The 13,593-nt window shown below is 47.6% G+C and overlaps 1 protein-coding gene across 1 annotated transcript in view; it reads left to right on the top strand.

Annotated features, from left to right (window-relative positions):
• DNAH12 (dynein axonemal heavy chain 12) overlaps positions 1-13,593 on the top strand; it is a 3,791,933-nt gene that overhangs the window by 2,882,440 nt on the left and 895,900 nt on the right. The window contains exons 54-56 of the mRNA XM_069643677.1: positions 5,253-5,400; positions 5,490-5,635; positions 13,156-13,370. Coding sequence (XP_069499778.1) covers positions 5,253-5,400; positions 5,490-5,635; positions 13,156-13,370 — 509 coding nt within the window. The remainder of the gene's footprint in view (positions 1-5,252; positions 5,401-5,489; positions 5,636-13,155; positions 13,371-13,593) is intronic.

Below are 13,593 nucleotides of genomic sequence, written 5' to 3'. Positions count from 1 at the left end.
ATGAAAGATCCAATGCTGGTAAAGGAATACGTTACTTACCTGTGACTACGGTTCTCCAGCATTGGTATCTTTCATAGGTTCACTTGCAACCCTCCCACCTGCCCCGCATGGCTCATCTGTAGGCTCTTACTGCCACACACGTGCGCTTACCAAATCCGAAGATGGCCGTCAGTGGAGGAGTTACGGGAGGTGTTTCTATTGGCTGTGGGCAGTATGACCCAACATGACTGTACTAGAGCACAGAAGTGACTGAACGTTTTCAGTTTAAGTTTAAACTGCTCTTTGTTACCGAGGATTGCCAGCCTGACGACAGGGAATATTTACAGCATGTCAATCTTTGAAAGATACCAATGCTGGAGAACTGGAGTCACAGGTAAATAACTTATTCCTTATGTATAATTCTTCATCTCTGACCTTTTCATTGTCTGCTTAGTTACTCTGACTCTACCACATTAGAAGGAGACATTCTGGTAAGTTACTGACTTGAATGAGTGGTTTGATTTGGTAAGGTGACCTATGGACACTGTGGTATCACTGTGTTTACTGAGATCACTCTGATAGCATCCATCCAATACCACATCTACATGTGTGGTTTTTAATAAAGTGTTTAGCAAAAATGGGGAAAAGCTGCTGACACACAAAGCTCACTGGAAAATAATTGAGCTAAATAATGGATCTGTCTCTGGAGTTGTTCTCTGATCAAGTCTTAAATGTGAGGGGGCCGTTGTTACGCACGGTTCAAGATGGCCGCTTGAGAGGAGGGGAGACCTGCTAATGCTGGCGCACACTACCGCCAGAGCCACGCTGGAACACCTGATGTCAGACGGGCGGTGAGTGTGGTCGCGAACCCCAGATCCCTTTCTTCATGCTGCTGGACAAGCCTCAGCTCCCACCAGACTCGCTACTGTGCCGTGCTGACCCTGATGCACGTAGAGCGATGCAGGGTCTGGCACCTGCTTACTGCAGACTAAGCCCTGTGGAGCACAAGAAACATGCTGTGCCTCTGAGCTGTAGGGGGGTGGTCCATGTACCAGCAACCTAGTCTGGGTGAAACCAGTTGAATATACCTCAGGCCTTGGCACTACGAGCCACATTGGGTCCCCTTAGGGACTTGAGCTATAGCACACTTGAAGACCCAGGCTGAGGTACAATATCTGTTTCAGCCACTGATTACCGGCTGGCGCAACATGACTTGCTTGTCCCCACACACGCGAGGTGCTATCAGGACCAAAGAGACAGGCAGAAAACAGAGCTCCATCAATATGTTCACTAAGACGGCGCCTACGGCCCATGATGCCCCTGGCGAGGCTGAAAGCTGCACTGGGGCATCTGTTGTGCCCACAGACTACAGAAGATGATGGAATACATGTGCATATGATTCACAACGCTGCACACCAAATTGGATGATATGAGTGGCACGAGCCGCTCTATCATGGCCCACAAGGAGAAAACTGACACACGTGTCACAGAAGTTGAAGCTAGAGTGGGTTTGGCTGAGTACAACATCATGGCACTCAGATCCGAGGTTACCTAGGCAGGTGCTCGCTGTCAGCAAAAAGAACAAGGATCTGGAGTCCCTTTCCCAGTTCAATATCCTGCGCATAATCAGGGTGACGGGAGACAACATTAAGGGGCCCATGGAGGACTTTGTGGAACGTACTCTTCTTCCCTGCTTGATGGCCCTAAATCCCCTGGTTTCTATACTGTGGGATGGGGACTTCAATACCATAGTTGATATAGACCTTGACAGATCCGGGATGAGGGCACGGCAGCTGACTAGGTCTGCCAGCACCATTCTAGAGGGACAGGCCACGCTGGGAGTCGTCAATGCCTGGAGACTGCTGCACCCACTGGCCCGCTAGTTCTCATTCTATGGTGCATGATTTGCATTCGCGAACTGACAGGTGGTTGCTGTCTGATAGCCTCATTGGGCATGTAGATGCAGTGGCAATTCTGCCCAGGACCTACTCTGATCAATCCCTGGTGACGGTTTCACTGGTGTGGTACGAAGGGCAAGGATTGCAGCGCTCATGGTGGCTCAAGTCAAACACGCTCCTGGATCCGGTCTTCGATGCTGAGCTTGTATCGATTAATACTTTGAGGTTAACACTGGGACTGTGGACTATCTTGCTACCCTATAGGAGGCCTTTAAGGTCTACATCTGTGGCATGGCCCTGGTGAAGGAGTCCGGGATCTTCAGGGTAATTCGATGAGATATCCGAGAGAGCGAAACCCTACTATCTCAGCTTGAGGTGCAATATGCTGTATCCCCTCTGTCTGTCACGCTCAGTGAGATTGGGGACGCCCTTGACACGTTACGGAGACTGGTGGACCGTGAGCACAAGTTCCTGGATGACCCAGGGACTGCGAGACAGTATGGAGTGGGGGAACGCACGGTTAGATTTATGGCCAGGCTGGTGCGCCAGGAGCATGGACCCCAACATATCCCCACGGTCGAGAGGGCTGATGGGGCTCCGGTCCATACCGTGGCAGAGGTTAATGAGGTATTCCACTCCTTCTATGCGTCGCAGACAATGATGCAGCGACTGCTCTCGATTTTGAGGCGTACCTGGACAGCCTCCCGCTCTCGATGCAGTCTGACAAAACCAGAGAGGACCTAGACGTCCCAATGTCCTGTGAAGAGTTATTGCGAGCCATTTAGTCGCTGCCATCAACCAAGGCGCCGGGTACCGATGGCCTCACCATTGACTTTTACAAATGCTACAAGACTCGGCTGGTGCCCTGGCTGTCTGCCATATTGGATGAGTCCTGTGCTATGGGAAGGCTACCTCCCACACTACGGGAAGCGGTTATCTGTGCTTCTGAAACCGATGAAACGGCCACGCAGTGCGGTTCCTACCACCCCCTTTCTTTGACCAATAGCGATGTAAAGATCTTCACTAAGGTGTTGGCCCTTCGACTCGCCCCATACATGATGTATATCATTCACCCTGATCAGGCGATGTTTGTACTGGGGCGTTCCACAGCACTTAACCGAAGGTTTTTTTTGACATCCTGGCCGGGTGGATCCAGTGGCGCAGGCTGTAGCAGCGGCGTTTGATACACAAAAAGCTTTTGATTTTGTGTCATGGAGGTTCCTGTGGGCCGTGTTGGAAATAAGTAACTTTGGTCCCATTTCGTGAGTGCAGCTGCTTTACGCGCTCCCAAAGGCCATGGTCTGTACTAATGGCCTGCTCCCTGCCCTGTTTGAGATCGCCAGGGGGACTATAAAGGGCTGCACCTTTTTGCCACTGATTTTCACAGTGGTGATGGAACCACTGGCTAACAGGATCCGACAGAGGCACGCCAACAGAGGGGTGAGACTCAGAGGCGAACCAGAGATCATATCCATTACAGCAAATCCAAACTGTTTCCGCTGACGGATGCCACAGTGCCCCCACGATTAAGTACCTAGGTGTCACCGTCACACGGCACCTACCTGTCTGCACTGATGCGGAAGCTAGGCGTCTGGGCTAAGCTACCACTCACGGTTGTTGCGCGTGTCGCACTCCTCAATATGGTGGTGCTCCCTCAGCTACTATACCATTTCTTGCATGTCCCACTCTGGCCTGACACTGAGCTGTTCAACCAGCTTAAATCTCTATATTAATAGTTTTCTATGGCACTCCCGGGCCGTCCGGCTGAAGTGGGACACATTGACAAGGCCATACAGGCGGGGAGGGTTGGCTGCCCCGAACTTCGAGAGATACTGGATCGCGACTCAGGCGCAATATGCGGCATACTGGTTTGATGCTGACAGCCATCTTCCTCATGTCAGATTGGAGCGGCAGGCGGCTAGAGTCCGCGATGTGCGGTCCCTGGTGCTGCACCCATTGGTACACGACTTGGAGGCCACTGACCTGCTGGGGTTACTGTCTTCGCATGGGGCCAAATGGAGAAGCAGGTTGGTGTCCTCAGCCTGTTTCACGGCGACCTGCCTCTGTGGAATTGCTTGCCTGGGTCCCCCAACTGCACACAGCTGGTCGGCGGCTGGCTACAACCTCCACCGGGACGTCTTCGATATGGGGTCCTTCACTGAGTGGCGTGACCTGCCCGGGTCCTTGAGAAGCCCGCTCCTCCCAGTGGTTACACTATGCTGGCCTGCACCGGGCATTCGGAGCTGCGTGGAAGGGATTTCCTGCCCCCCGACGACCCGCTACTATACCTGGTCATGGAGGGCTCCTCGTCCCGCGGGAGTCTGTCCAGAATGTATAATCAGCTGCAGGACCGGGCATGCCAACCATTACATAAGCTTTGTGCGGTCTGGGGCAGGGACTTGGGGGTTGAGATTACAGACAAAACCCGGGAATCCATATGCACACAAACGCGAGAAGTGTCCTTAAACTCTAGATTTTGCTTAGTACAATTCAAACTGCTGCACAGATACCACTACACTCCTGCTAGACTGCACCTCGTGTCATGCGATCGTTCCTCCAAATGTCCGAAATGTGGCGCAGATGAGGCAGGGTATTTACACATGCTATGGGCCTGCCCAGCAATCACTACATTCTGGGAGGGAGTATGTGAGGCTGTATCAGAGCTGCCAGACTGTACTCTTGAACCATGCCCAATGACATGCTTGCTTCATGATTTTGTGACACTGTGGCGCAGCTATAGGAAATTGACTTGCCTTTGCATGCTACTTGTGGTACGCTGCATTTTGTTGATGTGGCTACGGCCTGGTAGCCCCACTGTGGACCAAAGGCTACATGCCGTTACCTGGGCCTCGGACATTGAGGAGCAGTGGGTCATCTTACAGCCGGCTACCTGCAGGCCCACGGACATATAGCCCCCCTTTCGAATTTACCCACAGACATTGCGTGTTGGAAACACAGATAATGTCGATGACCCGGATTCCCATTGATGTTAACCTGTACATTTGCAATTTGTATGTTATTGTTACTGGAACATGCGTGTTATACTTGTGAGAGAGCATTGCGTAATGTACTGTGCACCTGTGTGCCTGTTGTATTGTCAAGCAATTATAAAGTTTACAAACATTTAAAAAAAAAAGTCTCAAATGCGCACATTCTGTCAGTTGGCATTTTCCAGTAACCTTTAATATTCTTGCTAGATTGTCATTTAGGTGCTATGGGTGTGGGTCAGCAGTGTGTCCATTTTTATCTTTCGCTTTGTAAATTAATGATGCAGTTGTCCTTGGAATGCTTGGTTGTTGGTTATTTAAGAGTTGGGCAAAGAAAAATTATTGGGATCGGATGTCACACATAATGACATCTCTTGTTTAACTGTAGATGGTCCAAGGCTGCAGATGATCTTCAGAACACATATGATAACTTGACAGGAGATGTCCTGATATCAGCGGGAGTAATCGCTTATCTGGGAGCATTTACTGCTGCTTTTCGGCAGCAGAGTGCCAAGGATTGGAGTCGGTTGTGCAAGGTATGCCTTTAATTTCTCCTCGTTTTATGGGCTCATTTTTTGTATATTGTTTGCAAAAAATTAACATATTGTATGTCTGTTTCTTTTAGGGCAAAAACATACCTTGCTCTGATGACTTTTCTCTCAGTAAAACTCTTGGGGACCCAATAAAGATCAGAGCTTGGAACATTGCAGGATTGCCAACAGACAATTTTTCTATAGACAATGGGGTGATTGTCAGTAATTCTAGACGTTGGTAAGTAACTGAAACATCTATATTCTGTTTAGAATAATTTTCAAGGAAATGATTAGCCTTGATTTAAAATGTCGTTTTTCATTATAATAGAGCACAGAAAGAATTGCTGGCAATGCTTCTCTTTCTCAAAATGTTAAAATAGCCACTCACGTGTTTCTGGCCTCAGAGTGACAAAGAAGCAATTAAGGGATTTCCCATTGAAACTAATGCCCCTTTCTGCCTTAAAAAAAAACAGTGCCACTGAAAACAGACACAAGGTTTCATAGTCTGAAATCCTAGTGAAGAATTACTCCTGATAACACAACATCTTTGGGTCAAAACACCCTGTCCCGGTATATGTTCATGCTGCAATTCAATGGTTTCTAGGTGGTTTGGAGAGTTGGGAGGGTGGTTTCATTGCACTTATGGCCAGGTTAAATAAAAAATAATAATGTGGTTGTTTGCACCAGATGAAAATAAACATTTTAAAGAAAGTAGTGTTAAAACATGAGACCCACACATATCTTTTCAAAGCGTTAAAGTGGTGCCAACCAGTACTCCGCCCCGGAGGAATTGGAAGCCTTTCATCTGAAGATACTCTACATCTTAGCCAAGGCACAGCTGGTCTCTGCCCTGATACCGGCGGCGCCGTCAGTTGGTTTCTGGCCCATCACAATTAAAAAAGGCTGCAGGGACCCCTTGGGAGACCGCAAGCGTGTGCCTATGGGACCGGCGCCAACTTCTGCGGCCAAAGACCCAGCCCTGCGCTGACAGGATCCACCTACGGTTATCGAGACTTCAGTGCCACAACCAACCTCTACTGCAGCAGTGGCCCTTTATGTCATGCGCCGCATCTTCGATGACAAAGAGGACTCCATCCCTTTGGGATGGAACCCAGGTGCCATGAAGATGGATTGGATTCCCCAATGGAGTTCTATAGTGAGTGGGGGGGATTTGGTCTGGCCACAGATCTCCAGGAAACCAGTGGCCTTAACACTTGCCCAGAACTATACATACTTCCAGCCCCAACTCCGGCAAGGCCTCAAGCATCTTTCCTGCACCACAGCCCATTTACCCTACGAGTGGTTCTGGCCTGGGTGGTTCCCCTTAGAGCCCAGTGTTGGCTAAGGGAGAAAGCATGACCCCACAGAGCGCCAAGAAAATGTTTGGTGATCAAATAGGCACATAAGGACTCGGGTCATAATCATTTCTATGGGATGTCCTGTAGGCATGGTAGATAGTGGTAGAGGAGGGCGCAAGAGAGGGGAAGAACCATAATAATAATTAAAAGTGTATGAATATTTTGAACCGTGTCATCCAATCAAAAGTATCAGCCCTAGCCATATTACAGGCCCAGCAATTTTGTTTTTCAGTATTACCACTGGAACGAAATACTATTACTGCCTGTGGTAATCTGGTAAAAGTAGAGATAAGGCGGCCACCAGAGATGCCTTCTTTTTCACTCTGTTTTGAATGTTTCCATAACCTATTTGCACATTAATTCTGTACTGGAAAAAACATCAGGAGGTTTGCTACAATTGTTATCTTCGCCTCTGGAGTGGAGGCACATTTTGGGGTATTTACAAGCAATTTTTCACCCTTAAATTGGGGGTATCGACTGCTGTCAGTATTTCATTTGAATAACACTGTTGGCCAGTACTCCATACCTTTAACATGCTTTGCGCTACAATAAGTGGTATTTGTGTAATACTGCCTGCTTTAGATCTGCCACCACTCTTGTAAAGAGGCCCCTCGTGTATTATAATAATCATAAAATGAAACAATTCTGTGCAATATCATATTTTTTTCTCCCTAGAAACAGTTCAACTTTCAGAGTGGTCTTTTTTAAGAACTGTCCATTTCCTCACTCTTTTTTGTTTAATTTATAAAAAAGCTCCCTTTGCTTATGCCAGGATCCCATTACTTGCACAACTAAGCATTGCAGAGGAGGCATGCACGAAATCTTACCTTGGCCTAAGTATATTCTTCAGTGATATTGCCTGTACTCATTCAAAGTGAAATAACAGAAACAACATAATTTTAAAGATGGAAACATCCCCCTGTAGGGTGATTATGTGGCATATGCTTCTAATAGCTTTCTTCTTCCCTCAGATTGCTCATTGATGTTTTTCTATCTTCAGAAAAGTTTCTGCCACCAGGGGGCGCAGCACAGCTCTGTGTTGGCTCTGCCTGACACCTCAACGGACTGCGTGGCGGACATGACATCGGGACCAGTAAATATTGAGGCGCTGTGATCTTAGTTTTTTTTTCTGCACGCTCTGTTTGCTTCATGTACACACTACTTTGTTTCTATGACATGTGGAAACCCACAAAGGCCTCAGGTTTCAAGCCCTGTGTGGGACCTGGCTGACAAATGTTGGTGTTCAACCCCATAGAATCTGTTTATACTGCATTGAGGAGGATTGTGACACCCAAGACTGCAAGTCTTGCTGATCCATGCACCCTAAGACGCTTTGGGATTGGACGGCAAAACGTTTGACCTTTTTCATGAAGAAAGTCAATTCAAACAATCACAGTCGGGGTTGCAGGGCATCGGTCAGAAGGCATATTCCCAGCCTACAAGGAAAAGAAGAAGAAGAAATAGCTTAGGACGTCCCGCTCGCCAAGCAGTTCCACTTGGCCCCACTCTTCTTCCTCTTTTTCGAACAGGAGTCTCTGATCCAAGGACTCCCTAGAAGTGACATAGAGAGCTGGCATGTAACATTGCCTGGCCCCCTCAGGCCTGGCTTTTCATTCCACCCATGCCTCCCCTGAGAGCTTGATGGTACAATCCGCTACTGTCCACTTTCACTTCACTGCCTTGGAGATATGGGAAAGCGATTAACACCTCCTCTGCCCTGGCAGGATTTTCCTTTAGCCCCTGAACTTTGGTGAGCAGTCAAACACCGCGCAGAAGGTGATATAAGAGAGGGCGTTGAGCGAATTGTCCACAAAGGCAGGGTGGCTTCCCTGCCAAATCCTGCAATCAGTACTGGACATGGCTACTGGCATAGTAGTCAGAAGAACTCCTGGATGAGAACATCTGGGTTTGCACAGGATGGGCAGATGAAACTGTTGAATATGCCCTTTGATGGAGCGAAAGCTGACAAATCTTTGAAGAAGTTCCAATCCTCTAAAATGACAGCCAAGTTTGAGAGGTTATGGTTTTCGACACTCTGCCTTCTATTCCACTCAAGGGAAAGGTCAGGCTGCCCAGGTAGGTAACAGGCTCACCATTTCCCTGAGGGGTAGAGACAGAAGTGCTCAGAGAGGCGGTATGCCAAAGCCTCTGCGAGAGTTACTTCCTCCACAAGTCACCATTGGGAGGGGGAATTCCCCAGTTCAGCTCGGAGTGGTTCTGTTACTGACTCCCTTCCATTCAGCATCCTTCAGACCACCTCCCTCTCAACTCTTCCTGCCTCTGCACCTCTACTTTTAAAGGCAATATGTCAACTTCTGTTGAAGTATAGGACTGAACTGCTTCCGTGCTCAGAATGAGGAAGGGGCTGGTACTCAATCTATTGTCTGGTTCCGAAAAGGGACCAGTGCTTGAAGCCCATCCTGGATCTGGGGCGTCTGAATCTGCACCTATGCAAGGAAAAATTCAAGAAGGTCACTCCAGTCCAGATCCTTGAAGCCCTCGACCTGCAGGACTGGTTGGTGTCACTGGATCCTCAGGTTGCCTAATCCTATGTGCCAAGTCCTGCCGTTTGGTCTGTCTTCGCTACCCAGTGCTTTTACCAATCAGCTGGCAGTGGTGACAGCTCACTTCAGGAGGGAAGGCATTCATGTATTTCCCTTCCTTGATGACTGGCTTGTCTGAGCTTGCTCCCAGGATATATCTGTTGCGCACATGTAGCCTATTGCACAGGTTGGGCTTTTCCATTAACACACCTTGCTGGAAAAGAGAATGTCACAGCGGATGTCTTAAGCAGGCAGACCTTTGCCTCCCGCTTGTAGGAGCTCTTCCTGGAAGTTCTGGAGGAGATTTTCCTGCACTGGGGAACCCCTCAAGTGAGTGTCTTCATTTCCAGTGTGAACAGAAAGTGTGAGTTGGTCTGCTTCAGGGAATTACCTCGGCAAGGAGCTCTTGGACGCATTGACGGTCAACTGGACGTTTGACCTCCGCTATGCATTCCCACCGATTTCTGTCATTCTACTGGTTCTCAGGAGACTGCACCTTTTCAGTTCCAAGTTACTCTTGATCGCTCTGGAGTGGGCTTGTAGAACGTGGACCTGGAGTTACTGGACATGTCCATCTGCCCTCACTGGCACCTTCTCATGAGAGTGGATCTGCCCCCCAACCCCAGTTGGAGGCGCGGGCCTTCCATCCAAACCTCAGCAGCCTTAACCTTCATGCTTGGCTGCTTAGAGGCCGAGATACCAATAGTGGGACCTGTCGGATTACGTCCTAGATAGATGGTGTTAAGTGTTGGCTTGCTGCTGGGAGAGAGATCTGGACCCTTTATCCTGGTCCTTATCCTCTGTTTTGGATTTTCTTGCTGTCTTAGGCCCGAATAGGCCTGCAGATTGGCTCTGTGAAGGGGTACCTAGCTGCTATCTCTGCCTTTAAGAGGACACCAAAGCAGGTGTCTTTCTTCACAATTCCAACTGGTTTGCAATATTTACGGGGATTGTGTAACCAGTTTCCACCATGCTAGTTTGTGGTTCCAGTGTGGGATTTGAATTTGGTATTGACATTTCTAATGGATGCCCAGCATTCGTGTTCTGTTCAAGGAGATTTTCCTTGTTGCCATACAGGTGAGTGGGCCTCAAGAGAAGGTGACATTGAGAGTCAGACCTCCCTTCCTTAGGTGGTCTCAGACATTCATCTTTCCAAATGATCCATCTACCAGTTTTATTTCCTCTACCTCACCCTTCCAAGGCAGAGGAGTGATTCCATCAACTTGACCCAGTACAGGCTCTCAGATTCTATGTCTCTCGGATGAGGGGCATCAAAAAAGATGACTAGGTTTTTGTGGGTTATGGTGGTGCTCGTGCTGGAAGGGCTGTTACCATGCAGACCCTGTCAAGGTGGATCACCCTCTGCATCTCAGAATGCTGTGATTTGTCTGGTAAGGATGTGCCTGAGGACCTCATAGCTCATTCAATCAAAGGTCTGACTGCCACCTCTGCCCTCCAGAGAGGAGTCCTTGTTCTGGACATTTGCTAGGTTGCGACATGCGCTTCACTGCACACATTTGCTAAGCATTACTGCATGGATTACCAAACAAAGCAGGGCTCATTTTATGGAGCAGTGCTTCGAGCTTTCTGATTTAAGGGGTGTTGTTACTCTGTACTGCTATGGGAGTATATCATAGATGAGGAATCCATGGGAGTAAGGGAGTAAGGAATCCATTAGAAGAACAAATGACTTACCTCTCTGCGATGTTCTTTCTGATGGATGTTCGTCCCGCGGATTCCTCATCGCCCTCTCTGCCTGCCCCTCTTTCGGGAAGCTAGTACATCTTTGGTACTGCAGTCCCTCCACATCATAGTGCTACGTTAAAAGGGTAGAACTAAGGTCACGGCACGTGGCATCTAAATATATACTGGGTCCGACATCATGAAAAGTATTCTAAGATCAGCTGCACTTGGCTTTAGAATATCTCATCTGTGGAAACCCTGTGAGGAGCATATATCAGAAACAACATTACTGATATGTTAGTCATTTGTTATTTAGCCACAAAGGATCAAGTTGTATGCTTTGTTGCTATTAATATAGAACACTATTGCAGGGCTTTTTCCTAGGTTCCTTTAGGGAATGTTAATGTCAGGAATAGACATTTAAAGTGATAGATCCCATGAAATGGAGACGGGTCTTCAAGGCATTGACCAGAAAGATGGAAAATGTAGTGCACATCACGCTTAGACTTGTGAGTGGGTATGCAAAACTGGGCAGTGAGATTGAGCATCTGCCCAGATCAGACCCAGGAGGGGGAAGAGCAGCAGACCCAAGAGAGGGAAGGGGAGCAGACCCAGCAGAAGAAAGGGGAGCACTGCTTCTGCTTGGGTTGGTGTGCAGATTTGTGATGCAACTCACACAGAACAGGACTGCGAGACTTGTTCTTGGCCTCAAGCCCAAGGATCGTACCTCTACAGAACTGAAATCTCTGCACTGGCTCCCAGTGGCTGCGAGGATTAAGTTCAAAACCCTCTGCATTGTCCACAAGGCCGTCTGGGGCCTGGGCCTCAATACCTTCAACTCTCTCTTCCTAAATATCTTCCTTCTCGAGCTTTTCACTCATCTGCCTCCAACTCCCTCGGGGTCAGTCGCTTCTCCAAGCAACGAGTTGGCGGTAGATCCCTTTCTTCGGCTGGGGCCTCCCTCTGGAACAGTCTCTCTGCCTCACTGAAACTTGAAGATAACCATCTCCGGGTCCAGGAGCACCTCAAAACCTTCCTCTTTGCATCTGCTTTCTCTCCTTCTCTCCCCTGCTGAACTCCTGGCTGAAACTGAAACTCCACTGGTCACCTGGCTACCCTCTGATCTCGGGCCCAGGTTCCCTCCCCCGCCAGTTGCACACCTGCATTGCCTCCCTGGTAACCCCTGCACTTGGGTACTGTTTTCTGTATCCATATAGTCCTCTACTCTCACTTGACACCTGATGTCTGCACTTATCCTTGCACTTGTCACCAGCTGGCCGCACTTTACTTATTGATTTATTTATTCTATTAATTGTACTGTCAATCCCATGCACTGCACTGCCTCCTTCCCCTCCCTGCTACACTTTTCCCCTTCCTCTGCACTTTTCCCCTTCCACCTTGCCCTGCACTTGCGCAATCTCAATATCACCTGGCCTAGTAAGATCGTTGTCTGTCTAACATCTATTCCCCCTCCCTTGCCTCGTCGCACCTTGAAACACTTGTGTATATGCGCGTTATAAATGCCATATAATATCATATCATAAGTAGCATTAGGTGCATGGATTAGAGTTTCGTAGGTAGCCAAAATCCACTTACGATGGGTTCACAGATCAAGCGATGGGAAAGAAGTAATCGCAACAATTTGAAATGGTGAGAGCATAAACCAGTTATTAGGCTGGAGTGGTTATGTTTTTACAGCTCAGAATGCAGTTCATAGATTCCGTTGTGAGAAGACTGAAAAAGTAAGATCAAAACTGTGAGTAGAAACAGATATATTGTTTGAGATGGCACGTGGGCATCCCTTCTGGGTTAGGGAATAAGAAATAGGATATATAATTGTGGCTGGAAAGGCACTCATACTGTCTATTTACAATGGCACTGTTGAATGCAAGCATATTGTCATTCAGTCTATCATGCTTCCAAGTGATGTGTGCTTTCTTGCTGAATTTTGTATACACTAATGAATACTTTTGAATGGCACACATTTAGGCTGATTAATATGCTAATATGTTAACTGCTTTAAGGTATCAACAGTGAATTAATACTTAATTAAGAAATAAGAGTAAAAATAAGTCTGCATTTCGCTTATTAGCTTCAAAGAGCACTGCACTTTTTCTGAACAAACAAGAACATGCAAAACAGGTTTTAACAATAAGATTCTTATTACATTATAGGCCTTTAATGATTGACCCTCAAGGACAAGCAAACAAATGGATCAAAAACTCTGAGAAAGATAACCAACTGAATGTAATCAAGCTCACAGATTCAGACTACATGCGGACACTGGAGAACTGCATTCAGTTTGGCACCCCTCTTCTACTGGAAAATGTAGCAGAGGAACTTGATCCATCACTGGAGCCTTTACTTCTCAGACAGACATTTAAACAAGGTACATGAAGAGGAGGATTTGGGTTACGTATATGTGACCTGTCTAACTTATTGCAATGTTATGTTGGTTCATAGTGTGACCTAATATATTTGTTTATGTTCTTATTCCTGCTTCGTGGAGGCAGCACAAGGTAACATCATTACAATGTGTCTTACCTAGCTGTAGATGTTTGCATTGCATTGTTTTTCATAAAACCCCTTTGGTGATCGTCTCCCTTATTTAT

This window comes from Ambystoma mexicanum, chromosome 2p (genome assembly GCF_040938575.1).
Source record: "Ambystoma mexicanum isolate Mex_15411 chromosome 2p, UKY_AmexF1_1, whole genome shotgun sequence".
Lineage (NCBI taxonomy): Eukaryota > Metazoa > Chordata > Amphibia > Caudata > Ambystomatidae > Ambystoma > Ambystoma mexicanum.
This window is presented reverse-complemented; position numbering and strand designations above follow the sequence as displayed.